This window comes from Mytilinidion resinicola (assembly GCF_010093595.1).
Source record: "Mytilinidion resinicola strain CBS 304.34 unplaced genomic scaffold BDZ99scaffold_5, whole genome shotgun sequence".
In the NCBI taxonomy this organism is placed as follows: Eukaryota; Fungi; Ascomycota; class Dothideomycetes; order Mytilinidiales; family Mytilinidiaceae; genus Mytilinidion; species Mytilinidion resinicola.
The window spans coordinates 1,421,337-1,443,930 of NW_022985441.1; the positions used below are offsets into that span (position 1 = coordinate 1,421,337).

The window sequence follows — 22,594 nt, forward strand, 5'->3', positions numbered from 1 at the left end:
GCTGTCGCCGATAGCCGTGCCTGCCACAATCAGGGCACAGCTCTCCACGCTCCGCCAGTTTTCGTCCATCGCCGGCGCAGGGAGCTGGGCGTGCAGGCCTTACGGAAGCGGCAGGCCGTGCAACGACAGACGGGCACGCTGGGCTGCAGCCGCAGGTCGGCGCGTGAAGCTCCGACCGCCCAGAAGCACTGGCTGCCCGCTCAGGGCGGCGTATTCAACGATGCCTAGCTGACCTGCGTTGACGGCCTTCTCTCGCTCTGACGACTGCTCATCCTCTGCTTCTGTGTTCTGACATCCCTCCATCTGGTGCCACCTGCACCCAAAGCTGCCGCCTTGTCTTTGTCTCGTGTTCCCGCTGAGGCCCTTGAGCTGCGCCGCCCACCGCCCGCGATCCTCACATCACGTCGTTTGGCGCTTGTGAAGCGGTTCAACCACCACCCCAACCATGCCTCACGACGGCTCCGACTCGCCCAGCGACGACTATTTCAACGACCTGTCGCAGCAGCCCCTCGGCGACCAGAATGGCAGCGCCCCGCCGCCGAGCGGCCGGACAAACAGCACCGATGAGCAGAGGGATGGCGATGCTGCGAGCAAAATCAAGCGCATAGCCTGCGTGCTGTGTCGGAAGAGAAAGTTGAAGTGCGATGGCGCGAGACCGACGTGCGGGACGTGCAAAAGACTTACGCACGAATGCGCATACGATGAGGTGCGCAAAAAAAGCGGCCCAAAGCGAGGATATGTGAAGATGCTGGAGGCTCGTTTGCGTATGTCCCCAGGCCCTGAGCCGTGCAGCAGCATGTGTAGAATCTGACAGTTGCGCCTTGCAGAGCAAGTCGAGACAATGCTGAAGAGCCAGGACGCTACCGATCCCAAAGATGCGCCTCGCACCACCTCGTTCAGCGCCAATCCAATCGGACCCCAGATGTCAGAGGGTTTCCTACCCATGGGTAATCCAGATCGCATCCATGGGCCGTTTCCAGACTCCATGTCGCCCTCTGACCAATTCCCCACGCTCAATACAAACCCTTCGACAAACGCGAACTCTGGAGAGGAAGAATTCCCTTGGGAGATGATTGGCTTGGGTCTTGATGAGCCTTTGCCGCCTCAGGATGTCATTACCGAACTGTGAGTTCCATATGCGCTATTGAAGCACAAACATCACGATTCAGATCTAACTCCACGTCAGACACCAGATATACTTCACCAAAATCCATCCTTCATTACCGATTATCCACAGACCACGATATTTCGCTGCTATGAATCTCGCACACCATATGAGGCCTCCAGTCTGTTTGCGATACATTATGTGGTGTCTCGCTTCTTCCGTCTCCGACAAATACGAGGCGCTGCAAGAGCATTTCTACCATCGCGCCAGGAAATACGCCCAAATGGATGAGATGAAAGGACACGGAGAATCGATTATTACTCTCGCACATACTCAAACCTGGATTCTGTGCGCAACCTATGAGTTCAAGCAAATGTTCTTCCCTCGGGCCTGGCTCAGCTCTGGACGAGCTTCCCGACTTGCGCAGATGGAGCAATTGCACCGGCTGGACGGTGCTGGTCTCGACGTGAAGCAATGTCTGCCCCCACCAAGAGACTGGACGGAGCGGGAGGAAAGACGGAGAACATTTTGGATGGCGTTTGCTATAGATCGCTATGCTAGTATTGGAACTGGCTGGCCAATGTCGATTGACGAAAATGATGTAAGTGCACTTTTCCAAGTTTAGCAGACTCCATTTGGCTAACTTTCATCTGCTAGATAATGACTAATTTGCCCGCCTCTGAGGAGGCTTTCGAAAGGAGCAAGCCAATGTCGACCAGCTCGCTTGAACAAGCAATGCATTCCAACGGAACAGGCTTCATTTCGCCGTTTGGCGGAATAGCACTTACTGCCGCGCTGTTTGGTCGCAATCTGCTCCACTTGCATCGGCCGACGCCAGAGGATAGAGACGAGGATATCAATGGTGTGTTCTGGAAACGGCACCGCGAACTCGAGAACATTTTGCTGGGCACCTCTTTGGGCCTGCCAGATCATCTTAGGCTACCGGGTGGCCTCCCTGATCCCAACGTGGTTTTCTTGAACATGAGTATCCATACTTCCGCGATATGTCTCCATCAGGCAGCTATTTTCAAATCCGAGAAACATCGCTTGGCTGCGCAGATCAGCAATGAGAGCAAGATTAGGTGTGTCTCTGCTGCAGCAGAGATTGCAACAATCATGCGGACGATCAGTCATCTCGACCTGGGCATGGTGAGTAGTTGCGCCTTTATATCTGATACATGGGCTAACGTTGAGTACATAGATGAACCCATTCATATCATTCTGTGTTTACGTCGCTGCTCGAGTGTTCGTACAATACCTAAAGACTCGGCCCAACGATAGCCAGATGACTGCCTCGTTGCAATTTCTCCTGCAAGCAATGCAAGCGCTCAGGCGCAAGAATCCTTTGACGGAATCGTTCCTTGTCCAGCTGGATCTGGACCTTGAGAGTGCTGGGGTGTCTGGACTTCAGGCTAAGCCATACTTCAATCCTCCCCCGAAGGGTCCCGTAAGTAGCCAGCCTCGCGACGATTTCACTTCAGAGTCGGAACACGTTGGGTAAGCCCACCTCATTCATTACACATGGCTGACTTCTATTTCCCTGGCAGGAGTCAATACCAGTAAACACTGATTCTTTGGAATGCAGTCCACTCTACACGATTCGGGAATCACAAAATCCAAATGCTCCAATGAACACCTTTGGAAACAACGGCATTAGAGCACACGGCTCACCTCAGGTACCGGGCTTGTCTCCCAGTGTGGCAGCCCATGGGTCCACTTTCAACCCCACACACGTTTCACAGCACCCCTCACATGTTTCACAGCCCAATATGAACATGGACGTACAGCCAACGTCGTACTCGTACATCCCATCCCAATCAGAGGCCCACATAGAGCTTCCACAGCGAAGCAAGGCGCCCGCTTTGCCTCCAAACAGCATCCTCCTACCACCAAGCACCCGGTCAACCTTCGATCAAACCCAAACCGACTCGGAAATGGACACCTCCCCCGACGCAAGCGTCGACCAACCCACACCGTCAACGTCGCACTCGCAATCCCACCGCGGCTCCTCATCCAACACTTCGGGCTTCACTCCGCCCCAGCACCAAGACGACCCCCAGAACCCCCAGTCCTTCTCCCGCCTGCAACAGCGCACCGGCCCCTCGCCTAACAGCACCAACTCCCTCACCAATTTCCCGGACATGTCAACCACCTATCCTGCCCGCACAGCGCCCTCCCAGAACCCCGCCGCCTTCTTCCCCGCCGGCACCACCGGCGTACAATTCGACCCGGCGCTTGGCGGCATCGGCTCGAACTTCTTCCCCGAGACCCCAGACCCGGGCCAGGAGGCTGCGGGCAGCGGCGGCTTTATCATGAACAACGACTGGGACATTCCCACGGGCGGAGCGGGCATGACGCCCATGTCAGACGGCGGGTTCAACAACTTCCTCGAGAGCATCCAGATGGGGTGGGAGAGCGTGGGGCCGCCGCATCCGGAGGGGTGGGAGCATAGGAAGTCGTAGACTGCTGCGAGCAGAGGAGTGTGCGAGAAAAAGTAGTAGATATACCCGATGTTTGTCTTGCGAGTTGGATAGCTGGGACGTCTATTCGCTATCGCTTTTGCATGTTTGTGCGTTTCGGATACGCAACGCAATTTGCAGTTTCCATGGCTTTTGGTTTTACGATATTTTGCAGGCCTTGAAATATTTTCTTAGGCGCAATCATCTTTCGCTTTTCGCTTACCGTTCGTGGCTTTTTCTACGCGCTTATCTTCTTAGCAAACACCCTACATTACGAGATATCGTTTACTGTAATGTGGTCATCTATAGCTTTTCACGAGGTACGACCCTTTCCTTTATATTCAGAGCGGAGGGATTATGGATGAATGAATGCTTGACTTTTTTCATGTACTTTTACAACCCTTGCTCTCTCTCTCTCTCTCTCCACTTTGGAACTCATTCGGGAATCAGCGAGACGAAATTATGGATGGGCTTAGAAGGGCTGAGGGCTTCGACGGACTGGACGTCACGGGGCATGACAGAGAGGACTTGGATGACTCTGCTGTGCAGCAGGGTATGGAACGGTTGATTGCGCGCGGGTTAGGTTAGTTCAATAATCCTGTCTTCCTGGATATATACTTGGGCACGATGTGGCGTTTCGGGTCTGAACGTTCCTAATAGAGAGAAAATTAACTCCATTTAATCGCGTTCATGCCTAAGTTTGTTGCGAGTAACAGTCAGTGAGCAACATCCGGAAAGTCAATAGAAGGATGCTAGAACATGCTAGGTTCGATTGATTATGCTTGCTTTGCGCCTATTGCTATGCCCACGCTGCCGAGGTATGCTGATGCTGAAGGAACGGGAGAAGGAAAAGGAAAGGAAAGGAAAGGAAAGGAAAGCACGATCGTTCGCTCGTCAGAGTTCTAACTCCTATGCACCGCGCACCTACCAAGACAAAAGAGAAGTTGCAGGAGCCGGAATGCTCAGAAACTACCCTCCTTTCTTACGCCTTCAATCTCCGCTCCTCGCATCTCACACAGACCGGGTCTTGGCTATTGCCGCGGAGGAAGTATCGGCCGTCGTCGAACTGGCCGCCGCATTCCTGTTGTTCCAGTTCATTAGACTTTGAGTTTCTTTTGCGTAAAATAAGGTGTGGAAGGGGACGTAGACATACCATGCAGCAAAAGCACTGCGCGTGCCACTCCGCCCCGAGCGCCTTCAAGACCATGTCCGTCACCGGCTTGCGGCACTTCTTGCACTTGGTCGAGTAGCGGTTCGTGTGGCAGCCGACACACCAGGCGTAGCCGTCCTTTTCCACGAAGGGCGTGGTAGAGTCGAAGGGCTGTAGATATCATATTAGCCTTGCAATCAAAGACGAGGAATAGCTTTTTAGCAAACTCACATCACCACACTGCGCGCAGAAGAAATGCCCAGCGTGCCACTCCGCCCCACACGCCACAATCACCTCGCCCTCAATCGGCGTCTTGCAGCTCTTGCAGCGCGGACTGAAGAACTCGTGGTAGTCGAGGTGGCAGTAGAAGCGCATGCTCTCGTCGCCGTCGTCAGCCTCGGAGATGCCCTCGCCAATCTCGATGTCCTCCCCGGCCTGGCGGCGGCGGATGCGGTCGATGCGGATTGCGCGCGCGTTCTCGGGCTCGGGGTAGAAGGCGACGCACTCGAGGCCCTCGCCGCAGTAGTGGCAGACGAAGCATTCTGGGTGGAAGCGGGAGCCCGCGGCGCTGACGATGCGGCCGGCGATGGGGAGGGCGCATTGGGAGCATAGGGCACCTGTTCGGGGAGGGGCGGCGGGAGACCAGTGGGAACGGGTCGGTGGCGGAGCGGTGCCCACTGAGTGCGGCACAGGGCGGCCTGGGTTGGCTCTTGGAGTTGGGAGAGGTCGTGTAGATCGCTGCTGGGAAGAGGTGCCATCTACGTTTGGAATGGAAGCAGAGTTGACGGAAATGGAGGGGGCATTGATTCTGGGTACCGAGGCATTGTTGACCGTGATTGAAGGAGGCTGCTGGACATTGATAGTCGGAGGTGGCGGTGCGGTTTTCACATTTATGGTAGGGATGGGAGGCGTCGGAGAGATGCTGATACTAGGGATTGGCGGCGATGTCTTTTGATTGCGTGCCCCGTTTTCATCTGGGAAGTTGATGGTAGGAATCACCGGAAGAGTCGCAGCCTTGGCGAAAGGGCGACCTGCGGGATCTGGTCGAGGGGGTAGACCATCGGTAATAGGAGGAAGAGTCGACTGCTCTTGCTTCAGCTCGATCTCCTTTGGCTTCACGTCATCTTTCTTGAAAGAGACGATCGGTCGACCTGGACTATCGCTGACGAGTGTAGGTGTTGGAAGCTTCGGGCTCCTATCCTTAAGCTTCATGCTAGTCGCTGCCCGGATATCATCACTCCTGATCTCCTTCCCGTCCTTCATCTTTATCTCTTCTACAACATCTCTGGTGTTGGCCTTCTCCACGGGTTTCAGGGGCTCGGTGGGCAAAGAGTTGGATGTATACGCAGCATTGCGCGATTGAGTGGGTGGATTTTTCTGGATTTCGAACCGGTCGAACCTCGTCATGGTAACTGTGGGATCAGTGTTGGACCTGATAAGGCCCTCCTTGGCAAACTGGACCCTCGTGAACGGATTTCGACGAACTTGAAGCGGCAGAGTTGTTGGAGCCTTGTTTAGGATAGGCTCGGGTGCAGGCGGCTGCTCCTCCTCAGGCTCCTCGTAGATCTGATCGTCAGGGTTTCTGAAGAGACTGCCACTGGTGTTACGCTTCGCACCACTGGATCGTCGACGATGTTTTGGGTCGCTTATTGAGAAGGGCGGGTTACTCGATAGTTTCGATTCAATCTCGGTATCCTTCAGTGACTGTCTACCCCTGACATCCGTTACGGTATTATCGATTGAATCTTCCGATGATCCCTCTTTCAGTGTACCCATGGCAGGGTCGCTGGGGACCCTCTTACTGTTGCGGCTACTGCTACGACTGCCTGCTGATGTGGTCGAGCCGGTCGAGTTTCGATTTCTGGTCTTGGAGTTGCTTCGCTGTAGATCTCGCGATGTCCTGCCCAAGCTTCGGCTCCTCTTATGGCTTGAAGTCCGTGTAAGACCGGGGTACTGGTATGGTGCGTTGGGATCGACAGAAGGCGCGTCCAGGTTCTGATGCTTCCACACCAGCTCAGCAGCTTCATCACGAGCAGCGCTGTATAGACCTTGCTCCCCCTCCAAGTCAATGACCTCGAGAGCCAGTCTCAAAGCCCGTGCCTCCTCCTTCTCGACCTGTCGGTGCCCATTCTCCTTGTACGCTATGCTCGCCGTCCGACTGCTATCAGTTGTAGTAGTCGAGATGTCTCGAAGCCGAGGCTCCGGTATCAAAGGGCGGCCAGCCAAAGACTCCCTCAGACTCATTCCTGAATTTGTTCGATTGTGGGATTGGGCACTAGAACAGCGCGGGGGTACTGAAGCGGTCTCGGGTATAGAATTGTTGGCCGTAGGAGGAGAGGAGGGAGAAACAGCGGGGCTTTCTACTGCTTGGGAGGTAGTCCTGCTTGACCACGATGCGAATTGTTGAGGAGGCGGTCTGGAGCCATTCGGTCTTGGAATGCGGTTGTTACGAAGGTCGTGTAGGTAGTTTGCTTTCCAAGAATCGTCAGCACGAACTGCCACGCGAGGAGAAGTGGAACGTGACATCTCTGGAGGTGGTTGCTCACCCATTTGCTTCGAAGACATAAAGGCTGGGCCTGGCGCCGTCGCACGGTCTTTACTTTTTGATCTGTGCATCGCGGAATGCTGTTTACTGGTTGTGGTAGTGAATGGTAAACGTTGTTTATTTACTCGACTAATGCAAATGAGAGACTACGAAGGATTATGCAGAGAGTGAATAGGAAGAATGTCATGGGATCGCGTTCAACACATGTCGCTGTTGCAGGCAATAGCTGTGTGTAGGTCAAGACGGAGCGTGTTTCGATTGGCAGCGTTGGCCCGGCGACTGTGAATGGCCGAGCAAGCTTCCGAACAACCCTGCGAAAATCCCAGATTGGGACTGTATCCCAGCTTCGATGTGGAGCTCGTCTCGATGAAGTTCTTGATGCTCCTTCGTGATTGCTACTCGTACAGACCATGATGTCGCGCTCTCGCCCATTTTGGGGGAAATTTGTGGGCTCGGTCAACGTGTCGAGCCACCTCTCAGCCTACTGCATAAGACGGTGAAGAGCGTGGCATGACCGCCTCCAATTGTATGTGTCTGACTCACGGCTATACTGGATCCAGGTAGGCCTGTCCTGTGAGCGTGTTGCTGTCTCTCGGAGAGCGCTGCCCCTTCAAGGGCGCTCAATAGTGGGAGGTCTGACCCAATGAGAGCGATCTCCGCGACTCACTTATTAGTCTGGTAAATATAACGCCTCGTCTTAAGAAATCCATACACTCTTTCAGTATTTTCAGCACTCTGAACAAGAGAGAAGCTCGGCATTTTATACAACCAGTAAACTCGCGAGGCTACCCCAGACAGCTTCGACAGGGTGTACACAGATTGATAGTATGCACTGCCCCAGGTTTCTATCAGTACGTTGGAGCCCTGCAAGCAGTGGCAGGAGAGTGTACAGAAATCTATAGATTCCCGTTCACTTCGGATTTGTAATCTAGTCGTAGAGGATACGATGTTGTCACTGAAGACATCTCCCATAAAGTTCGCGCGCTAAGCCTTATCACAACGGTATCACATCACGTGACTAAGCACACACTTCATCGTGCAATCAGATTGGAGGAGCAAAGTGGTGATCGGCAGCGCGGATTTTGTGCCTCTTCTAAACTTCTATCTAATCTTTATATGACTTTGCTGCAGCAGCCCTATCGGGGGATCGCATTGGAAAAATCGAATGCAAGATGAAGAGAGTTTGGCTGCCACACATTTTACATCGCGTCTCTACTATAGAAAACTGGTTGAGGGATTACAAATGGTTGCAGAATAATTTACACAGTAGGTGATGAAGTTCTGCATTTGTCTCATATCGAGAACAAGGCAACATCTCAAGTGATGTATAGTAAGAATCGGTGGTCGTCGGAAACATGGATATGAAGGTCAGATTGCAGCACTGAATACCCGAAGCAAGTCGTAGAGCGTATGTACATAAGTGTCCAGGTCATGCTACAAGCTCTGACTGTTTCGCCGCCACCAGGCTACGATGGCTACTTACAAGCCATCTAAAATCGTTACAGCACACTCACACACCTTAGTCTTGTCGAGCCTCCCGACATCTTCATACGGTACCAATATGAACACGTTGGTATTCACGACATACGACATCATTCCCTTTAACCACCAGAACCATACTCACCCGCCCGATTACTAGCAATGGGCCGACTTCGCCTGCACTGCTGGGATTCCGCCTCGAGGTCCAAATAGACAACCCATCAACCCATTCATCCTTAATTTGGCTGTACATGTGGGCCTGGATGAATCGCCGTATCTAGAAGAGGAAAAGAAGGAGCCTTACCAGGCTTACTAGGCCACTGAACTAGTCTTATCGTGCCCAGGCTTGCCCAGGGCATGTTATTTTGGAAGGACGGAATCCAGTGGAGAGGTAATGTGTAGCTTGCGATAAGGACTAGTAGGTATCAAAATAGAGATCTTGACAGTGCTTTTACTCATGCGATCTAGCTAACCAATCTGGGGATAGTGGAATGCTCCATGAAGCTGGACGAAAATTGACACGGTGCGAATATGAGCCGGCACTAACAGGCTTAAAATACATTTAAGGGCTGAAGTCTCGGGTCGCCGCCGTGCCGTCGGATCAGCAGCTCGTATGTTATGTATGTCTCGCAGAACTCGCAACACGACGGGCCCATAACGTTTCGGGAAAATAATCGTGCAGCATTCTTGCTAAATACCAAGCTAGCATCATTCCGGAAAGAGTTCCTACTCCCTAGTTATAAGCGGCAAGAATGCCAACTATTGTGTGGCAAGATATTGCACAGTGCCCATGCAGACAGCCGTCTTTGCTCCCCTGGCAGCGAGAGATATGTGCTGCGACGGAGAGGAGGTCTTACATAACAAGCACAACGGAGGCCTCGGAGAGCAGCCAGCCCCCTGCGGAGCTCCAAATGAAGGACGCGGGAGCCCGCAATCTCGCCAACGGACCGGCCGCGTCAACGCGAGCCCGGCAGCTGCAGTTGGGCGATTGTCAGGGTAATTCGAGTGACAAATTGCGGGGAAGCATGGGCTTCTGCGCGGCGCGACGGGCAAGCTCCCAGGGCACAGCGGCGTGGGTGACGGTGGTGCAGGTGGGTGCGATGTTGAAGTGGCTAGCTGCAATCTGGGCTGCCTCTTCTGGGCGTGCGTCTGCGTCGAACGACATGCAGGTCCGGTGAACAGCCCATCCAGCCCATGTGCCCATCCGGCACCCAGAGAGCTCCAGGCCGCCGGCGCAGAGACGCCGCTGGGGGTGAAAGGTGGCCTCTGTGGTGGCCTCGCGGAGGCCCGCTGCACGCTTGGTGCCGTCTGGGTTGTCGCGGCTGCGCTTCATCTGCCTTCACCAGTGTGGCGACATCGTCTGGGACAATTGTAGGGCGTCAAAGAGCGTCGCACTGGGCCATCCCAAAGCGTGCGAAGGCGTTGTGGAGGGCTGTGCCGATCGATTTTCTGGGGGACGTTGGCCCTTGCCGGCGGCTGCTCCTTGGCATATAGGGCCGTCACCTGCTTCCATCGCTGCAGTGCTCACTCCTCTTCTTCCACCACACTCTTCTTACACCACCACCACCACCACCTCGCCCCCGAAGCCCCGTGTTCAGAGCATCAATCTAGCTCGTCGCACGGCGCTGCCCATCATCAACGCATTATCGAAACACAGCCAACTCTCCAGCCTCAGATCCCTGTGCTTTCACCTCACCACAGTATTATCCCCTTCTTAGAGCTCTTCTACCCTCCCGCCGCCGCTCCCGATAGCTCGGATACTCGAGGCGTTAGCAGCTAAACTTACATTCTCGCCGCTTGGAGGCTTCCTCCAGCAGGCTCGAAACGCCGATACCGCCCCCAGCTGCCCTTGCATCTGCTCTGGACAGCTCGAACCGCTGTCCCTCGCGCTAGATCCGCACCCCGACAATTGCTGCAATTGAGCCTCCTCCACTCACGCTTTGACGGAGCTGACTCCGGTCAAACATCCCTCTGATACCCCTTATACCTTACGTCACTGTACGATGTCAGCTCCTCTACGCTTGCGCACCCGCTAATCATGTCATGTAGAGAGATACTGTGTCGATAACTATTCAACATGGAGAATTGGCAGAGCGCAGCGGTGTCTTGGGCTGGTTTCCTAGCATTTGCCGCCGCCTATCTATACTATACTTCCCGAAAGCAGCAGCCCGCAGGGGGCAAGGACCGTGGCCGAGCTACCCAACGTGCCATCCACGTACCACGAGATGACAACAAGCAGAAGGGTCCGGGGGAAGGCACTCCAAGAGCGACCAAGAAAGCTACCAAATCCAAGCCTGCCCGAAAGGCGAAGAAAGCGGCGAAGGAGACTGAAGAAAAGGTCGCGGCTAACATGTCCGCGAACTCTTCTACTACAGGCGGCGAAGGGGATGACGATCTATCTCCGGCTGTTTCTCCGAAGCCCAACGCCACAGCTACCAAAGCTAGTGGAAGGGATGTGTCGGACATGTTGGAGCCAAAGGCCACTTCTGCATCTGTCCTCCGATTGACAGAACCTACCCAACCTGTTCGTGAGAGGCAGGCTCATCAGCCGCGGATTGCGACTCTAGAATCCAAGAAACAACGACAGAACAAGAAGAAGGTAGAGGAGAAGAAGCTCCAACGCGAGCAGGAGGAGAAGGAACGCAAGGCTCTTGAGGAGAAGCAGCGTCGGACCGCTCGGGAGGCTCGCGGTGAACCGGCGAAGAATGGTCTTCAACAAGCGAAGACACCAACCTCGAACGCCTGGAACCTGCGCAACGGCGCGTCTAACACGGCTGTGCGCAGCGTGATCCCCGAGTCCCAGCCACTACTCGACACCTTCGACCCGGTCGAGCAGGATAGACGGTCGACAACGAGCTCCAGCGAGGGAGCCCCGGCCGGATCTTCTGCCACTACCGACGACGTCGCCAACAACGACCGTTGGATGAGTGAAGAAGAGCAAATGCGTTTGGCTATGGCTGACTCCCAATGGACCACGGTGCCCAAGGGCCGTAAGGCGAAGAAGCCAAAGGGTGCGAGCGCTGAAGGGAGTGAAAACGGCATCGTTCCAGTCGAGCTACCGGCTTCCAAGCCTGCCCCTGCGCCTCCCGCGAACAAGACTCAAGCCCAATATACGACGTCGGCTCAACCGGGTGCCGTCTACCATCCTCTGGACTCGGACTGGGCTGTGTAAACAGCAACCTGAAGTGCAAGGGTCCAGAGCACCTCACCAAACACTCATTGGAGTGGGCCATCCCGTTGAAGCTTGAATTCCTCCACCTTACGCGGCTCGCCTTTCTTGGTTCAGAGTAATACTCCAACCTTAAGGGTATCAGAATCTGCACAGACTTCTTTTCGGTCGACGGTTTCTTTCTGTCTTGCAGTGGATGAGGCAGCCATGGCTATAATATGTAACATCAGGGAATTTCGCGGCTTTAGCGGGGGCAATCATCTTCGGCGCCAACAACAGCTGCACACCAAAAGGGCATCATTCGCATTGCATGGACTGCGTGGGGTCTTCTGGAAATTGGTCTGGCTTTTCTTCTTTCAATTTTCTCGGTTGGGGAGTGGTTTGCTTATTCTGATTTTGCGCTCCGACTATTACCCATTCCCTGGCTTCTCTTTTCTGGAATGGGTTGGCACTTCCGGTCATGAAGTCCATTGAACTGGCTATTGTAGTATATTCAAATATAAAACCTTCGTGGTACCCATGTGGAAATAAATCAGGTGATCTGTCCGGGATCGAGGCTCATAGCGGTCTTTCCTGTCCCTTACAAAGGTAGCATGTCTTCCGAGGGTCAGGGAATACGCCACTTGATGGTGCAATACAACAATACGGTGGTGCTGAGAATTGGGTGTATGCGAGGTCATGGAATGCCGCCACGTTGTGTGGCGGTGAATCTTGGCGAGGCACCAAAAATACCAGACGTACGTGAGATTCAGGTCATCAAAGAATCGCCCTCGAGCGCATCGCCGCGAACAAAAGCGCGGCGGAATAAGCTAGCTGGTTTCGTAGACGCCCGGCCGTTGGACGCCCCAGACTGTACGGGCACTTTAGTTGCCGTCAGAGCACACCTGTAACGTTCGTGCATTCTGTATAAGAGGCCACCTTGCCCTAGCCCTTGACAACCACCACAGTGCCCCACGCCAACACCAACGACTCTTCGCCCCTCGCCCACCTTTCTCCCCTCTTCGCCGCCTCCAGTCTCTTGCACAGCAAACATGGCGCAGATACGAGGCACGGCCGGCTACCACCTCGGCAACCAGAGTCCCTTTGGCAACCCGGGCAGGAGCTCTGCCACAGACGACCCGAGTCCGCTGGACCAGCTCCGAGAGCAGACGAACAAGGTCGAGGAGTGGTTAGACACCGTGTCAGACCCCATCAAGCCGTGAGTGTTCCGCAGCTTCAGCCATTTCGAGGGTGTGAGAAAAGTGTGGTTCGATTGGACGCAGTGCTGACCATGCACCGCGCACAATAGCTATCTACCAGCAATTGGACGATTCCTAATCGTCGTGACATTCTTAGAAGATGCGCTGCGCATTCTCACCCAGTGGAACGACCAGCTCACATACCTACATACCTACCGGGGGAGTGAGTTCGCCCGCCTGCTTTCAGCAACTTCAATAAGGAAAATCCGCTGACACCGTCTCGCTTCACAGTCTATAATGGCCTGACACACCTCTTCCTCATCGTAAACATCGTCGCCATGGTCGCGTGCTCCTTCATGATTATCGTTCGAAAACACTCGGATTATGGCGTCGCAGGGTTGATGGGCGTGGTTGTGTTGCAAGGAGTTGGATACGGACTAGTTTTTGACCTCAATTTCTTCCTCCGCAATCTGTCTGTCATGGGCGGGCTCCTCATGGTGCTTTCCGATTCGTGGGTGCGCAAGAGGTTTGCGCCAGCCGGACTACCACAGATTGATGAGAAGGACCGCAAGATGTATTTCCAACTGGCAGGAAGGATCCTGTTGATCTTCCTATTCATTGGCTTTGTCTTCCGCGGCGACTGGAGCTTCTGGAGAGTCCTAGTCAGCATTATAGGCTTCGGAGCCTGCGTCATGGTCGTTGTGGGCTTCAAATCAAAATGGAGCGCCATTATGCTGGTTATCATTCTCAGCATCTTCAATGTGCTGGTCAACAACTTCTGGACGGTATGTTTGAGTCTTGCAACTCCAGACCGCTCAATTCTGACTAGCTATGCAGCTCCATCCTCACCATCCCCACAAGGACTTCGCCAAATACGATTTCTTCCAGATCCTATCCATTGTGTAGGTCTCATATTTCGAGAACTACCCGGATTCTAGCTAACACGTCTCAGTGGTGGTCTCCTTCTCCTAGTCAACATGGGGCCCGGACAATTCAGTGTAGACGAGAAGAAGAAGGTCTATTAAACAAGTTCGATTTGAGCAGCGGGGGTTCATCAATTAGTGACAAGCAGAGCTCAGTCAGCAGAGTCACAATTTCATTTATTATTGTGAGAACGATAAACGGAGGCGAGGTATGACACCCAAAAACATGGCGTGGAGTCCGGATGGCTGCGTCGTAGATCATCGAGAAGGCGTTTATTATATCGCGAATTGGATTTCCTCTTGGTCCGCAGTGGTGCCTGTGGACTTGATAGCATATTTGCTGATGTTTTTCTCTATACAAGTTAAGTATGCAGACCAAAGAATCAAGGAGACATGTATTATGTTGAGATCACTCCTGTGATATGTCTGCCATTTCGACCTATCTCAGAATGATACGTAGATTAAGCCCGTGCTTGAGAAGTATCGGCGGATTCCGGCGACGTTTCAGTCGAAACCCTCACACACCATGACAAATTCAGAACCGCGGCCTCATTTGACCACTAATAGGTACTTTCGGACAGGTTTCCACCAATTTTCGTGAGCAGCTTCTTTATTGGGCGAAACTAAGTCCACGAAGTTATGTCATCAACCTTGAGCCAAGCCTCATGTTGTTGAGCTAATCTGTGCAGATCTTCCTTTATAAAACTCCGACCGTCGTCTTCACACCTTAGTATTTGTTAGACTTTCGACAGCGTATACGAGCATCTGAAGTCCTCTCTATTATCAACATGGCGCCACGAAACCGAATCATCATCGACACGGACCCGGTAAGCTGCTGACGCGAGCTCTCAATATCTTCACGTGTATCTAGCGACACAAGCTGATCCATCATTCTAGGGTGTCGATGATATTTTGGCTATCCTTCTTGCCTTTGCGGCCAAGCCAGAGGAATTAGAAGTTCTGCTGTTGTCTCTGACCTTTGGAAACGTTGAGGTCCAAAGGTTGGACTCCACTTTCTTTCTTCTTCATCTTCCATAATCCCAAGATTGTCTATGCTGAGTCTTTTTTATTTCACAGCTGTCTCAGAAATGTTGTCACTTTGTTCCATTATATCGAGAAAGAGCAGACATGGCGGAGGGAAAACGGCAAGCCAGAGGGGTTTGAGGCGTTGAAGGCTTGCAAGCCTATCGGTGAGCTTGAAACCACTTTTCGTTGATGAAATCTGCGGTGCTGATAGAGTTCGCAGTGGCTGTTGGAGCAGAGGAGCCGCTTGCAGATCAGATTATGCTGGCAGATTATTTCCGTGCGTATTCCCAGAAAACTCACCGTCTGCTAACCTCGATATTAACTCTTCTAGACGGCATCGATGGACTCGGAGGCATCCACCACAGCGTACGTTCCCATACCATCGCAATCTCAAATCGCTAACAAACTATAGCATCCTCACCTCACGCCAGCGGATACTTGGAAGTCCCTCTTCAAAGCTGCTGCCTCTTCCTCAGACCCTGAAGAAGTTTCCGCAGCGAATGAAGCTCAAGACCCATCCCATGCTCTCTTCACGCCCTCTACCAAACCCGCGGCGGAAGAGATGCTTCGTCTACTTCGCGAAAACGAGCCAGACACCATTACCATTGTAGCCATTGGGCCACTGACTAATCTTGCAATTGCTGCTTTTATTGATCCTGAGACCTTCCTCCGTGCTAAGGAGGTTGTGGTTATGGGTGGTGCGATTGATGTTCCAGGGAATGTGAGTATTCGCCGATCTTGTCCTAGTACCATTTGTACCCGCCTCTTCGAACCTTCAAATCTCTCTAGAAAATCTATGGGGTATGCTCTTATTTATACCCAACTAACCCCTGCCCCAGATGACCCCTGGTGCCGAATTCAACACCTATGCCGACAGCGTCGCCGCCGCCCGCATCTTCGCTCTCACATCTACCCACCCCCGCATGACCATGCCGCCAACACCGCCTGGCAACCAGGACGCTCTCCTGGCGCCCTATCCGACGAAGCTGTCCCGGCAACTGAAGCTGACGTTGTTCCCGCTCGGTAAGTGGGGTGTGCCGTTTCCGCGCCGAATCTCTCCTTCATCTCATGCACCCTCTCTTTTCTTTACTCGTTCCAACCCCAACCCCGTTTTTGCATAACCGCTTCTCGGATCGAGACTGCTCCTTTACTCCCCTACCCTAGTCGCAAATCTTTCGCTTCGAAAAAAGAGCCCAATTCGGCCAAGCCCTCCCTTCACCCACCACCCCTGGTCTCAGATCTTTCGCTTCGAAAATCCGTCCCAATTCAGTCACCCCTCCCCTCTCTCCATCCTCAACCTACCCCTCCTCTTCCACCTGTTTACTCCAACCCAATTCAGTACTTCGCTTCGAACCCCCCCCCCTCTTCCCTCCATCACCAACTTGCTCCCCGCCACCCTAATCCAACCCTCTCCCCTCCTTTACCCACCCAACTAACCCCCCTTCAACAGACATCACAACCCCCCACGCCCTCACCCGCGGCACCTTCACCGCACACACCCTCCCCCTCCTGGCACCCTCCTCCCCCCAAAACACGCCCCCTCTAACCTCCCCCTCCCCCCTCGCCACCTGGACCGCCGCCTTCCTGGCCCCCACCTTCGCCAAAATCGCCTCCCTCGACGCCGCCGCCCGCACCGCGCCCCCGGACGCCGTCGCGCTGCAGCTGCACGACCCGTGCTGCGTGTGGTACGCCATGGCCGCCGCCCCCAGCGTGGAGTTCCCGGCGGTCGTGAAGGATGTCCGGGTCGAGACGGCGGGGCAGTGGACGCGCGGGTTTTGCGTGGTGGATGGGCGGGGGCGGCAGCGGATGGAGGAGGAGGATGATGGGGGGGATGAAGAGGGGGAGGTGGAGGTGGAGAAGGAGGTGGTGGGGGATCATGGGCGCTGGCTGGGCGGCCGGGGGAATGCGGTGAGGGTGTGTGTGGGGAGTCCCGGGTTTGATGTGTTCCAGGGGGTGCTGTTGGGGCGGGTGTTTGGGACGACGACGACGACGACGACGACGGGGGCGGGGGGCGGGGAGTTGTTTGAAGTGAGGAAGTGAGTGAGTGAGGAGGGAGTGGAGATAAATAGGAATTTGAAGGCAGACAGAGGGGTTTGTTAGTTTACTTGGGCGTAAGTAGATATCAGATATCAGATCTCATCACTCAACAATAATAAGACGTTTTCAAGTAAGAGTTTTGCTTTCTTCTGATTTTGCTTCAAAAGGGGGCGGGGGGTGCGCAAGAGAGGTAATATATACAAATATCAGAACCACGTATCCCAGTAGTCCAGTTTCTCAATCTCGACGCCATTCCTTAATCGTAGCACATCCTCTGGTTCAGTCATTACCATTCCCCCGAGATTCCTGTCCACTCAAAGTCGCTATATCTAACCGAACAACGCATCGCCAAGACGGATGCTCACTGTCTTGATCTGCGTGTAGTTATCTAGCGCGGCCTCGCCCAGCTCGCGGCCGATACCGCTCTCCTTGTAGCCGCCGAACGGCAGCTGGTGGTGCAGCATGTTGTAGGCGTTGACCCACACGGTGCCCGCGCGGAGCGCGTTGGAGACCTCGAGCGCGGTGTTGAGGTTGGAGGTGTGCACGGCGGCGGCGAGGCCGTAGTTGGAGGCGTTGGCCGTCTTGATAATCTCCTCCTTGGTCTTGAACTTGGCGATGGAGCAGACGGGACCGAAGATCTCTTCTTGCACAATCTTCATGTTCTCGGTCACGTTGCTGAAGATGGTCGGCTCGATGAAGTAGCCCTTGGTGCCCTTGCGCTTGCCGCCGGTCACGACGGTGGCGCCCTCCTTCTTGCCGCTCTCGATGTAGCTGGGTGATGTTAGTGTATGTTTAGGGGAAGGGACATATGGAAGTAGTTGGGGGATCATGTGACTTACCCCATGATGCGGTCGAACTGTAGCTGGGAAACCTGGGGTCCCTGGAAGGTGTCGGCGTGGAATGGGTCGCCGACCTCGTTGGCGGCCGCTCGCTCCTTGAATCGCACGATGAACTTGTCGTAGATATCTTCTTGTACGTAGACACGGGAACCGGCACAGCAGCACTGGCCGTGGTTGAAGTAGATACCGAAGTTGACCCACGAGATGGCGTTGTCGATATCGGCGTCAGCGAAGACGATGTTGGGGCTCTTGCCACCGAGTTCGAGAGTGACCTTCTTCAAATTGGAGCCAGCGGCGGCCTTCATGATCTGGCGACCGACGACGGTAGAGCCAGTGAAGGCGACCTTGTCGATGTCCATGTGCGAGGAGATGGCGGCACCGGCAACCTTTCCAAAGCCGGAGATGACGTTGATGACACCTGGTGGGAAGCCGGCCTCGACAATGAGGTTGCATGCCACGAGGGCGGAGAGGGGAGTCTGCTCAGCAGTCTTGAGGACGACGGTGTTACCGCAGGCGATGGCGGGGCCAATCTTCCATGCCCACATGAGGATGGGGAAGTTCCATGGGATGATTTGACCACAGACACCAATCTAATAGTTGTCAGCGTTGTTTGAGACTCCATGTAGCTGCTGAGATTGTGTTCAGGGGTGTGCATTGCTGCTGACAGCTATAGCGGTGAAGTGATGCTGGTGATTCTGACGTGAGAGAAATGTGCTTACGGGCTCCTTCTTGGTGTAGTTGAACGCGTCGTGTGTAGTCTCGATGACCTTGCCCTCGATCTTGTCGGCCCAGCCGCCGTAGTACCTCAGGCAGCCAGCAGCCATGCCAACGTCGCCCTTGGCCATGGTGAGAGCCTTGCCATTGTCCAGCGATTCAACGGCGCCGAGAAGGTCGACGTTCTTCTCGAACAGGTCGGCGAGCTTAACCAGCAGCTTGCCACGGTTCTCGGGAGTCTCCCTCCGCCATGGGCCTTCAAAGGCTTTGCGTGCGGCGGTTACGGCAAGATCGACGTCCTTCTCTGTGGCCTCGTGCACCGAGACGATGACCTCTTCGGTGGAGGGGTTGATGACCTCGAAGGTCTTGCCGTCGACGCCCTTGACCCACTCGTTGTTGATGAAGCTGAGAGGGGTCAGCAATTGCATACACATTGCAGCTTTGCCAGACAGGGCTCGCCATCCATGGGGCGGCGATGCTCGGTCCGTCGGCAATTGGGGGATTGGAGTCAAAGAGGTACTCACAGGCCAGTGGGCTGCTCATAGTCGCCGCTGTGAGGCGTGTGGAGCTTGGCTGTAAGTCCCATGATTGCGGTGGTGTAGTGTATGGGGGTATCGAATTGGATCTGGTGGGGGTGACGGGTGGTGGTGGGAGTGGGGAAGAAGAGGTTCTTTGCACAGCAACATGGGGCGCCGGAGGGCTTTTATATGGACAGCACTCGACGGGCCCAGGGCCTCGTCGCCGCTCCACCTTCCCTGATCACCAAGCAGCAGCTCGCGAGGGTGCTCACTGGCCTCGGTCTCGCGGGAGATGCCCGCACGCACGCAGTCGCAGCTGTTTTGGCGGCGACAGTGAGGGGCATTGCCCCGCACCTCTTCGCAGCTCCAGCCAATGCGCTCCACGCCCTCCCCCACTGCACAAAAATTATGACCTACCGGGCGGCCTCTGGCCTACGTCAGGGCTGCCTGACAAGCATCCAATGCCTACAGTGCTGGGCGAAATACTAATCTGTCCGCGGAATGCCCCATATTCCCTTTAAACTGCCGCGCTGCTGTTCCGTATGCAGCGTTGGAGGCTGCAGACTGTGTCTTCTGCCTGCGCCCTGATACTCAAGCCCTCCCGCCCTTGGTCCCCAGATCCACAGTTCGGTCGTCGGGTTCCTTTCGAGCGAGATCCACAGCAAACCCCCCAGCTCAGGTCGAGGGGGCTGAGACAAAGTCAAACGCCCTGGCATGCATGCACTGCCATGGTACCCTCCTCATCCGGGCCAGACTGGAGGCGTAGTGCGGCTCGAATGGCTCGATATCACGCCGCAATGGCCCTTCTCCGCACAAACGGAGCTGCTGGGTCCCGTCGCTCCCGCACCAACGCCTGCTCTATCACGTCCGCCGGCCTCGCAAGCCCGCTGGATCAATGGACGCGCTCATCCGACGCCAGTGAAGCGACCGCCCTCGTGACCCTGCCCCGCCGTGCACTCCACTGGTGTTTCGTAGCTTCTTTGTTCGCACTGCACGCCAGACTGATAACCGCGCATGTCACTGGAGAACTGTGTTGGGGTGCACGCAATGTATTGGGTGAGCCTTTGCTCATTGTGAAGCCCTAGCCGCTCGATACTCCATCGCTCGCCTACCCTGAAGCAAGGAAATGTCCGTGTGGCAGTCTGTTATACAACCCAACAAGAAGAGTGGTCCAATCAATCTGGAAACAAAACCCCGGATAGAAGAAGGGTACCCGTGGAACGCCGTCCACACCCATTGCCGAAGAACTGTGCCTACTCCGGCAACCATGCTGATACTGTATCAAATTGCCCGAAGACCTGTACCGACCCCGGCAACCATGCTGATAGCGCATCGACCCGATCACTTTCTATATTAGTACCCTGTGCCTCGTGTACTTATTCGTGGGAGCTTACCAAGATATCGTCGTCCATACCAGTGTCTCCACCGGCCGGAACCTGAACAGCACCACCGTTGGTGACCATTGCATCGCCGTTGGGAGCATCGCCGACGAAGTAGTCAGCCATCTCCGCGTCGAGCTCGTCCGCCGTCTTAGGCTTTCCGCGACCAGCATTGCGGCCACGGGCCGTCTTGCCTCGTCCGCGGGTGGTTCCCTTGCCGTCTCTGCCTGCGGTGGCCGGCTTTGGCTGCGACTTGGCGGCGTTCTTCGGTTGACTGTACATATGAGAACATGAAGACTGAGAATGCGTTTAAGCTACTTACGAGACGCGCTCGCTGAAGCTCTTGACCGGCGCCGCCGGAGGGAGATCCTTCGGGTTGACCATGACCTCGATCTTCATCGGGCGGTTATCGACCTTGACACCGTTCAGGCTCTTGGCCGCTTCAGCGGCGGCGGTTGCCTTCGCGAAGGTGATCGCAGCAATGCCACGGCTGACGCCGTTGGGTCCGTAGGTGATGATGACTTTCTTGACGGGTCCAACGGTCTTGATGAAGTACTCCTAACGAAGGGGGGTTGGTTAGTTACGCATTCCGAGAAGTTGTATCGCTCTTTACGGCCGGCGGGGCAAAATCCAAAAGTACGCATTGAACTAGCCGTGTAAACGGAAATACCGGAAACCGGTTAGGGAAACAGCCCAAGGTAGACATCCTCAGAGCAGAAGACCAGCGAGCGAGCAGTGATAGTTAGTGAGTCGAGACACCATCGTCGAAGTCCACCGTCGAAATGCCAACCATCATTTCCAGTGTCGCATATCGCGCTACCAGGAGGGGTTGACAGAGCCTAGGGACACAAAGACTGAGAACAGGTTCGCAGTCGTAGTAGAAACGAAGCTAATCCCGTAGTCTTTCTCGTGATACTTCCCTTTTCGCATGACGACGTTGTCTGTGCGATCTGCCTTAACCATTCGTGTGCCCATCCCTCTGAAGATTCTCTGTTCGACCAACGGTGTACTCATGCCGTAGGTGGTCTGCTTATCAAGTTTGCTGTGCTGCCGGTTCACTGCTACGCTCGCTGAAACAGTTGCATCCACAAGTGGTAACATCCACAAGGTGGTATCTGTCGGATCTCTGCCTCAAGGAGCCAGAGCAATCCATAGGGGTTTCGTGCCAACACTTGTCTTTGCCATGCTCTTCGATGAGCTGCTTGCCAGGCAGTCATGAAATTGAACAGGCTTTACAGCGACGAAGTCTCCATGCTCAACTCGTCGTCCTCTGCATCAAGCTTATGAAAGCGAGCAAGAGTGTCAGAGAAGCCGGTTTTGGCTACCCAGATTGTATATGCACGTACACTGTACGGCTCGAAAGGGAGGTAGGTTCGTAAACATCGCGGGCACCGCCGGTCGTAAAGACAAGGATTGAAGGCTTTGTTGCCTTTCGCGCTCAACATACCTTGATTTGCTGCTCATCAACGTCATTGGGCTGTGAACTGTTAGCAGTGTCCAATTTCTCGGAGATCTCGTGGATACTGACCAGGTTGCTGACATTGATCTTGCTCTCAGTAGCTCCGGAGGGACCAGTCGGGGCGTTATGCTTGCCGGTCTGCTTTGCGGCAGCCCTAGTATTCTTCTTGACGCCGCCGACGGGCGGAGCAGCAGCGGCAGCCTTGCCTCCACGGCGACCACCACGGTTCGGGCGGGTGTCGCGACGAGTCTTGAGAATGTCGTCGAGCGACTGGTTGAGTTTGTCGGCCATTATGACTGATGGTTCGACGTTGATGGAGTGAAAGGTTGGTGAGAGCGGCGGAGACGGTCAGATTGGCAGACGACCGGTCGTTGTAGAAGTGGCAGAACTGATCTGGTGCGCTAGAACCTTGAGAACAGATGAGAGTCAGCGGACAGCTCGAGCTCTGTGATGCTAGAGTGCGAGCAGCGGCAGCGGCGGTGTGGCGACGGCGAGGTCGTGATGGTGGTTTGCGCGAAGGAGGGCGCGTGAAGACGGAGACAATAAGGAAAGGAGGGCAGCGGCGCTAAGCCCAATTATGACTCAGCCATGACGCACGGACTCTCTTGGCGTCC

At 54.7% G+C, this 22,594-nt stretch overlaps 9 protein-coding genes across 9 annotated transcripts; 6 read left to right on the top strand and 3 right to left on the bottom strand.

Moving 5' to 3' along the window:
- Positions 1-237: 237 nt before the first annotated feature.
- Positions 238-3,864, top strand: BDZ99DRAFT_253466 (uncharacterized protein). Its single transcript, XM_033713715.1, has 6 exons — positions 238-764; positions 828-1,125; positions 1,187-1,706; positions 1,763-2,254; positions 2,307-2,552; positions 2,653-3,864. The coding sequence occupies exons 1-6, from the start codon at positions 446-448 to the stop codon at positions 3,565-3,567; spliced, it is 2,790 nt and encodes a 929-aa protein (XP_033580270.1). The 5' UTR covers positions 238-445; the 3' UTR covers positions 3,568-3,864.
- Positions 3,865-4,304: 440 nt separating this feature from the next.
- BDZ99DRAFT_556816 (uncharacterized protein) lies at positions 4,305-7,330 on the bottom strand (the record flags this gene model as incomplete). Its single annotated transcript, XM_033727187.1, has 4 exons — positions 4,305-4,885; positions 4,946-5,452; positions 5,546-7,185; positions 7,261-7,330. The coding sequence occupies 4 exons, from the start codon at positions 7,328-7,330 to the stop codon at positions 4,547-4,549; spliced, it is 2,556 nt and encodes an 851-aa protein (XP_033580271.1). The 3' UTR covers positions 4,305-4,546.
- A 1,351-nt stretch (positions 7,331-8,681) lies between these two features.
- BDZ99DRAFT_460568 (uncharacterized protein) lies at positions 8,682-9,243 on the top strand. The gene is made up of 3 exons (XM_033719413.1): positions 8,682-8,983; positions 9,043-9,153; positions 9,212-9,243. Exon 1 carries the CDS (start codon positions 8,731-8,733, stop codon positions 8,896-8,898), a length of 168 nt encoding a protein of 55 aa, XP_033580272.1. The 5' UTR covers positions 8,682-8,730; the 3' UTR covers positions 8,899-8,983; positions 9,043-9,153; positions 9,212-9,243.
- A 1,572-nt stretch (positions 9,244-10,815) lies between these two features.
- Positions 10,816-11,910, top strand: BDZ99DRAFT_473990 (uncharacterized protein; the record flags this gene model as incomplete). Its single annotated transcript, XM_033721862.1, has 1 exon — positions 10,816-11,910. The coding sequence occupies one exon, from the start codon at positions 10,816-10,818 to the stop codon at positions 11,908-11,910; it is 1,095 nt and encodes a 364-aa protein (XP_033580273.1).
- A 932-nt stretch (positions 11,911-12,842) lies between these two features.
- BDZ99DRAFT_460570 (SURF4-domain-containing protein) lies at positions 12,843-14,382 on the top strand. The gene is made up of 5 exons (XM_033719414.1): positions 12,843-13,105; positions 13,196-13,308; positions 13,377-13,870; positions 13,923-13,987; positions 14,038-14,382. The coding sequence occupies exons 1-5, from the start codon at positions 12,939-12,941 to the stop codon at positions 14,108-14,110; spliced, it is 912 nt and encodes a 303-aa protein (XP_033580274.1). The 5' UTR covers positions 12,843-12,938; the 3' UTR covers positions 14,111-14,382.
- BDZ99DRAFT_460571 (uncharacterized protein) lies at positions 14,191-14,531 on the top strand. The gene has a single exon (XM_033719415.1). The coding sequence runs from the start codon at positions 14,235-14,237 to the stop codon at positions 14,427-14,429; it is 195 nt and encodes a 64-aa protein (XP_033580275.1). The 5' UTR covers positions 14,191-14,234; the 3' UTR covers positions 14,430-14,531.
- A 213-nt stretch (positions 14,532-14,744) lies between these two features.
- On the top strand, positions 14,745-17,074 carry BDZ99DRAFT_507324 (nucleoside hydrolase; the record flags this gene model as incomplete). The annotated part of the gene is made up of 8 exons (XM_033724237.1): positions 14,745-14,835; positions 14,906-15,009; positions 15,086-15,198; positions 15,255-15,311; positions 15,366-15,400; positions 15,447-15,755; positions 15,874-16,057; positions 16,485-17,074. The coding sequence occupies exons 1-8, from the start codon at positions 14,797-14,799 to the stop codon at positions 17,072-17,074; spliced, it is 1,431 nt and encodes a 476-aa protein (XP_033580276.1). The 5' UTR covers positions 14,745-14,796.
- A 124-nt stretch (positions 17,075-17,198) lies between these two features.
- BDZ99DRAFT_411968 (aldehyde dehydrogenase, allergen Cla h 10) lies at positions 17,199-19,407 on the bottom strand. Its single transcript, XM_033716636.1, has 4 exons — positions 19,149-19,407; positions 18,630-19,029; positions 17,911-18,500; positions 17,199-17,842 (listed from the first exon to the last, which is right to left on the bottom strand). The coding sequence occupies exons 1-4, from the start codon at positions 19,208-19,210 to the stop codon at positions 17,401-17,403; spliced, it is 1,494 nt and encodes a 497-aa protein (XP_033580277.1). The 5' UTR covers positions 19,211-19,407; the 3' UTR covers positions 17,199-17,400.
- Positions 19,408-20,177: 770 nt separating this feature from the next.
- Positions 20,178-22,499, bottom strand: BDZ99DRAFT_568534 (RNA-binding domain-containing protein). Its single transcript, XM_033727795.1, has 5 exons — positions 22,050-22,499; positions 21,969-21,998; positions 20,844-21,079; positions 20,537-20,795; positions 20,178-20,486 (listed from the first exon to the last, which is right to left on the bottom strand). Exons 1-5 carry the CDS (start codon positions 22,269-22,271, stop codon positions 20,484-20,486), a joined length of 750 nt encoding a protein of 249 aa, XP_033580278.1. The 5' UTR covers positions 22,272-22,499; the 3' UTR covers positions 20,178-20,483.
- Between the last annotated feature and the right edge of the window lie 95 nt (positions 22,500-22,594).

What these genes read in the sequence shown, in the direction of transcription:
- BDZ99DRAFT_253466 (XM_033713715.1), top strand. Translation starts at nt 446, where the DNA reads ATGCCTCACGACGGCTCCGACTCGCCCAGCGACGACTATTTCAACGAC. An exon ending in TGTCGATTGACGAAAATGAT is followed by an intron (nt 1,707 to 1,762) that starts GTAAGTGCACTT and finishes TTCATCTGCTAG; the next exon opens with ATAATGACTAATTTGCCCGC. An exon ending in GTCATCTCGACCTGGGCATG is followed by an intron (nt 2,255 to 2,306) that starts GTGAGTAGTTGC and finishes TTGAGTACATAG; the next exon opens with ATGAACCCATTCATATCATT.
- BDZ99DRAFT_460568 (XM_033719413.1), top strand. Translation starts at nt 8,731, where the DNA reads ATGGCTACTTACAAGCCATCTAAAATCGTTACAGCACACTCACACACC.
- BDZ99DRAFT_460570 (XM_033719414.1), top strand. Translation starts at nt 12,939, where the DNA reads ATGGCGCAGATACGAGGCACGGCCGGCTACCACCTCGGCAACCAGAGT. An exon ending in GTGTCAGACCCCATCAAGCC is followed by an intron (nt 13,106 to 13,195) that starts GTGAGTGTTCCG and finishes CGCGCACAATAG; the next exon opens with CTATCTACCAGCAATTGGAC. An exon ending in TGGTCAACAACTTCTGGACG is followed by an intron (nt 13,871 to 13,922) that starts GTATGTTTGAGT and finishes CTAGCTATGCAG; the next exon opens with CTCCATCCTCACCATCCCCA.
- BDZ99DRAFT_460571 (XM_033719415.1), top strand. Translation starts at nt 14,235, where the DNA reads ATGGCGTGGAGTCCGGATGGCTGCGTCGTAGATCATCGAGAAGGCGTT.
- BDZ99DRAFT_411968 (XM_033716636.1), bottom strand. Translation starts at nt 19,210, where the DNA reads ATGGGACTTACAGCCAAGCTCCACACGCCTCACAGCGGCGACTATGAG. An exon ending in TATGAGCAGCCCACTGGCCT is followed by an intron (nt 19,030 to 19,148) that starts GTGAGTACCTCT and finishes GACCCCTCTCAG; the next exon opens with CTTCATCAACAACGAGTGGG. An exon ending in ACTACACCAAGAAGGAGCCC is followed by an intron (nt 18,501 to 18,629) that starts GTAAGCACATTT and finishes GACAACTATTAG; the next exon opens with ATTGGTGTCTGTGGTCAAAT.
- BDZ99DRAFT_568534 (XM_033727795.1), bottom strand. Translation starts at nt 22,271, where the DNA reads ATGGCCGACAAACTCAACCAGTCGCTCGACGACATTCTCAAGACTCGT. An exon ending in AGATCAATGTCAGCAACCTG is followed by an intron (nt 21,999 to 22,049) that starts GTCAGTATCCAC and finishes AACAGTTCACAG; the next exon opens with CCCAATGACGTTGATGAGCA. An exon ending in TTGATGAGCAGCAAATCAAG is followed by an intron (nt 21,080 to 21,968) that starts GTATGTTGAGCG and finishes CCCCTTCGTTAG; the next exon opens with GAGTACTTCATCAAGACCGT.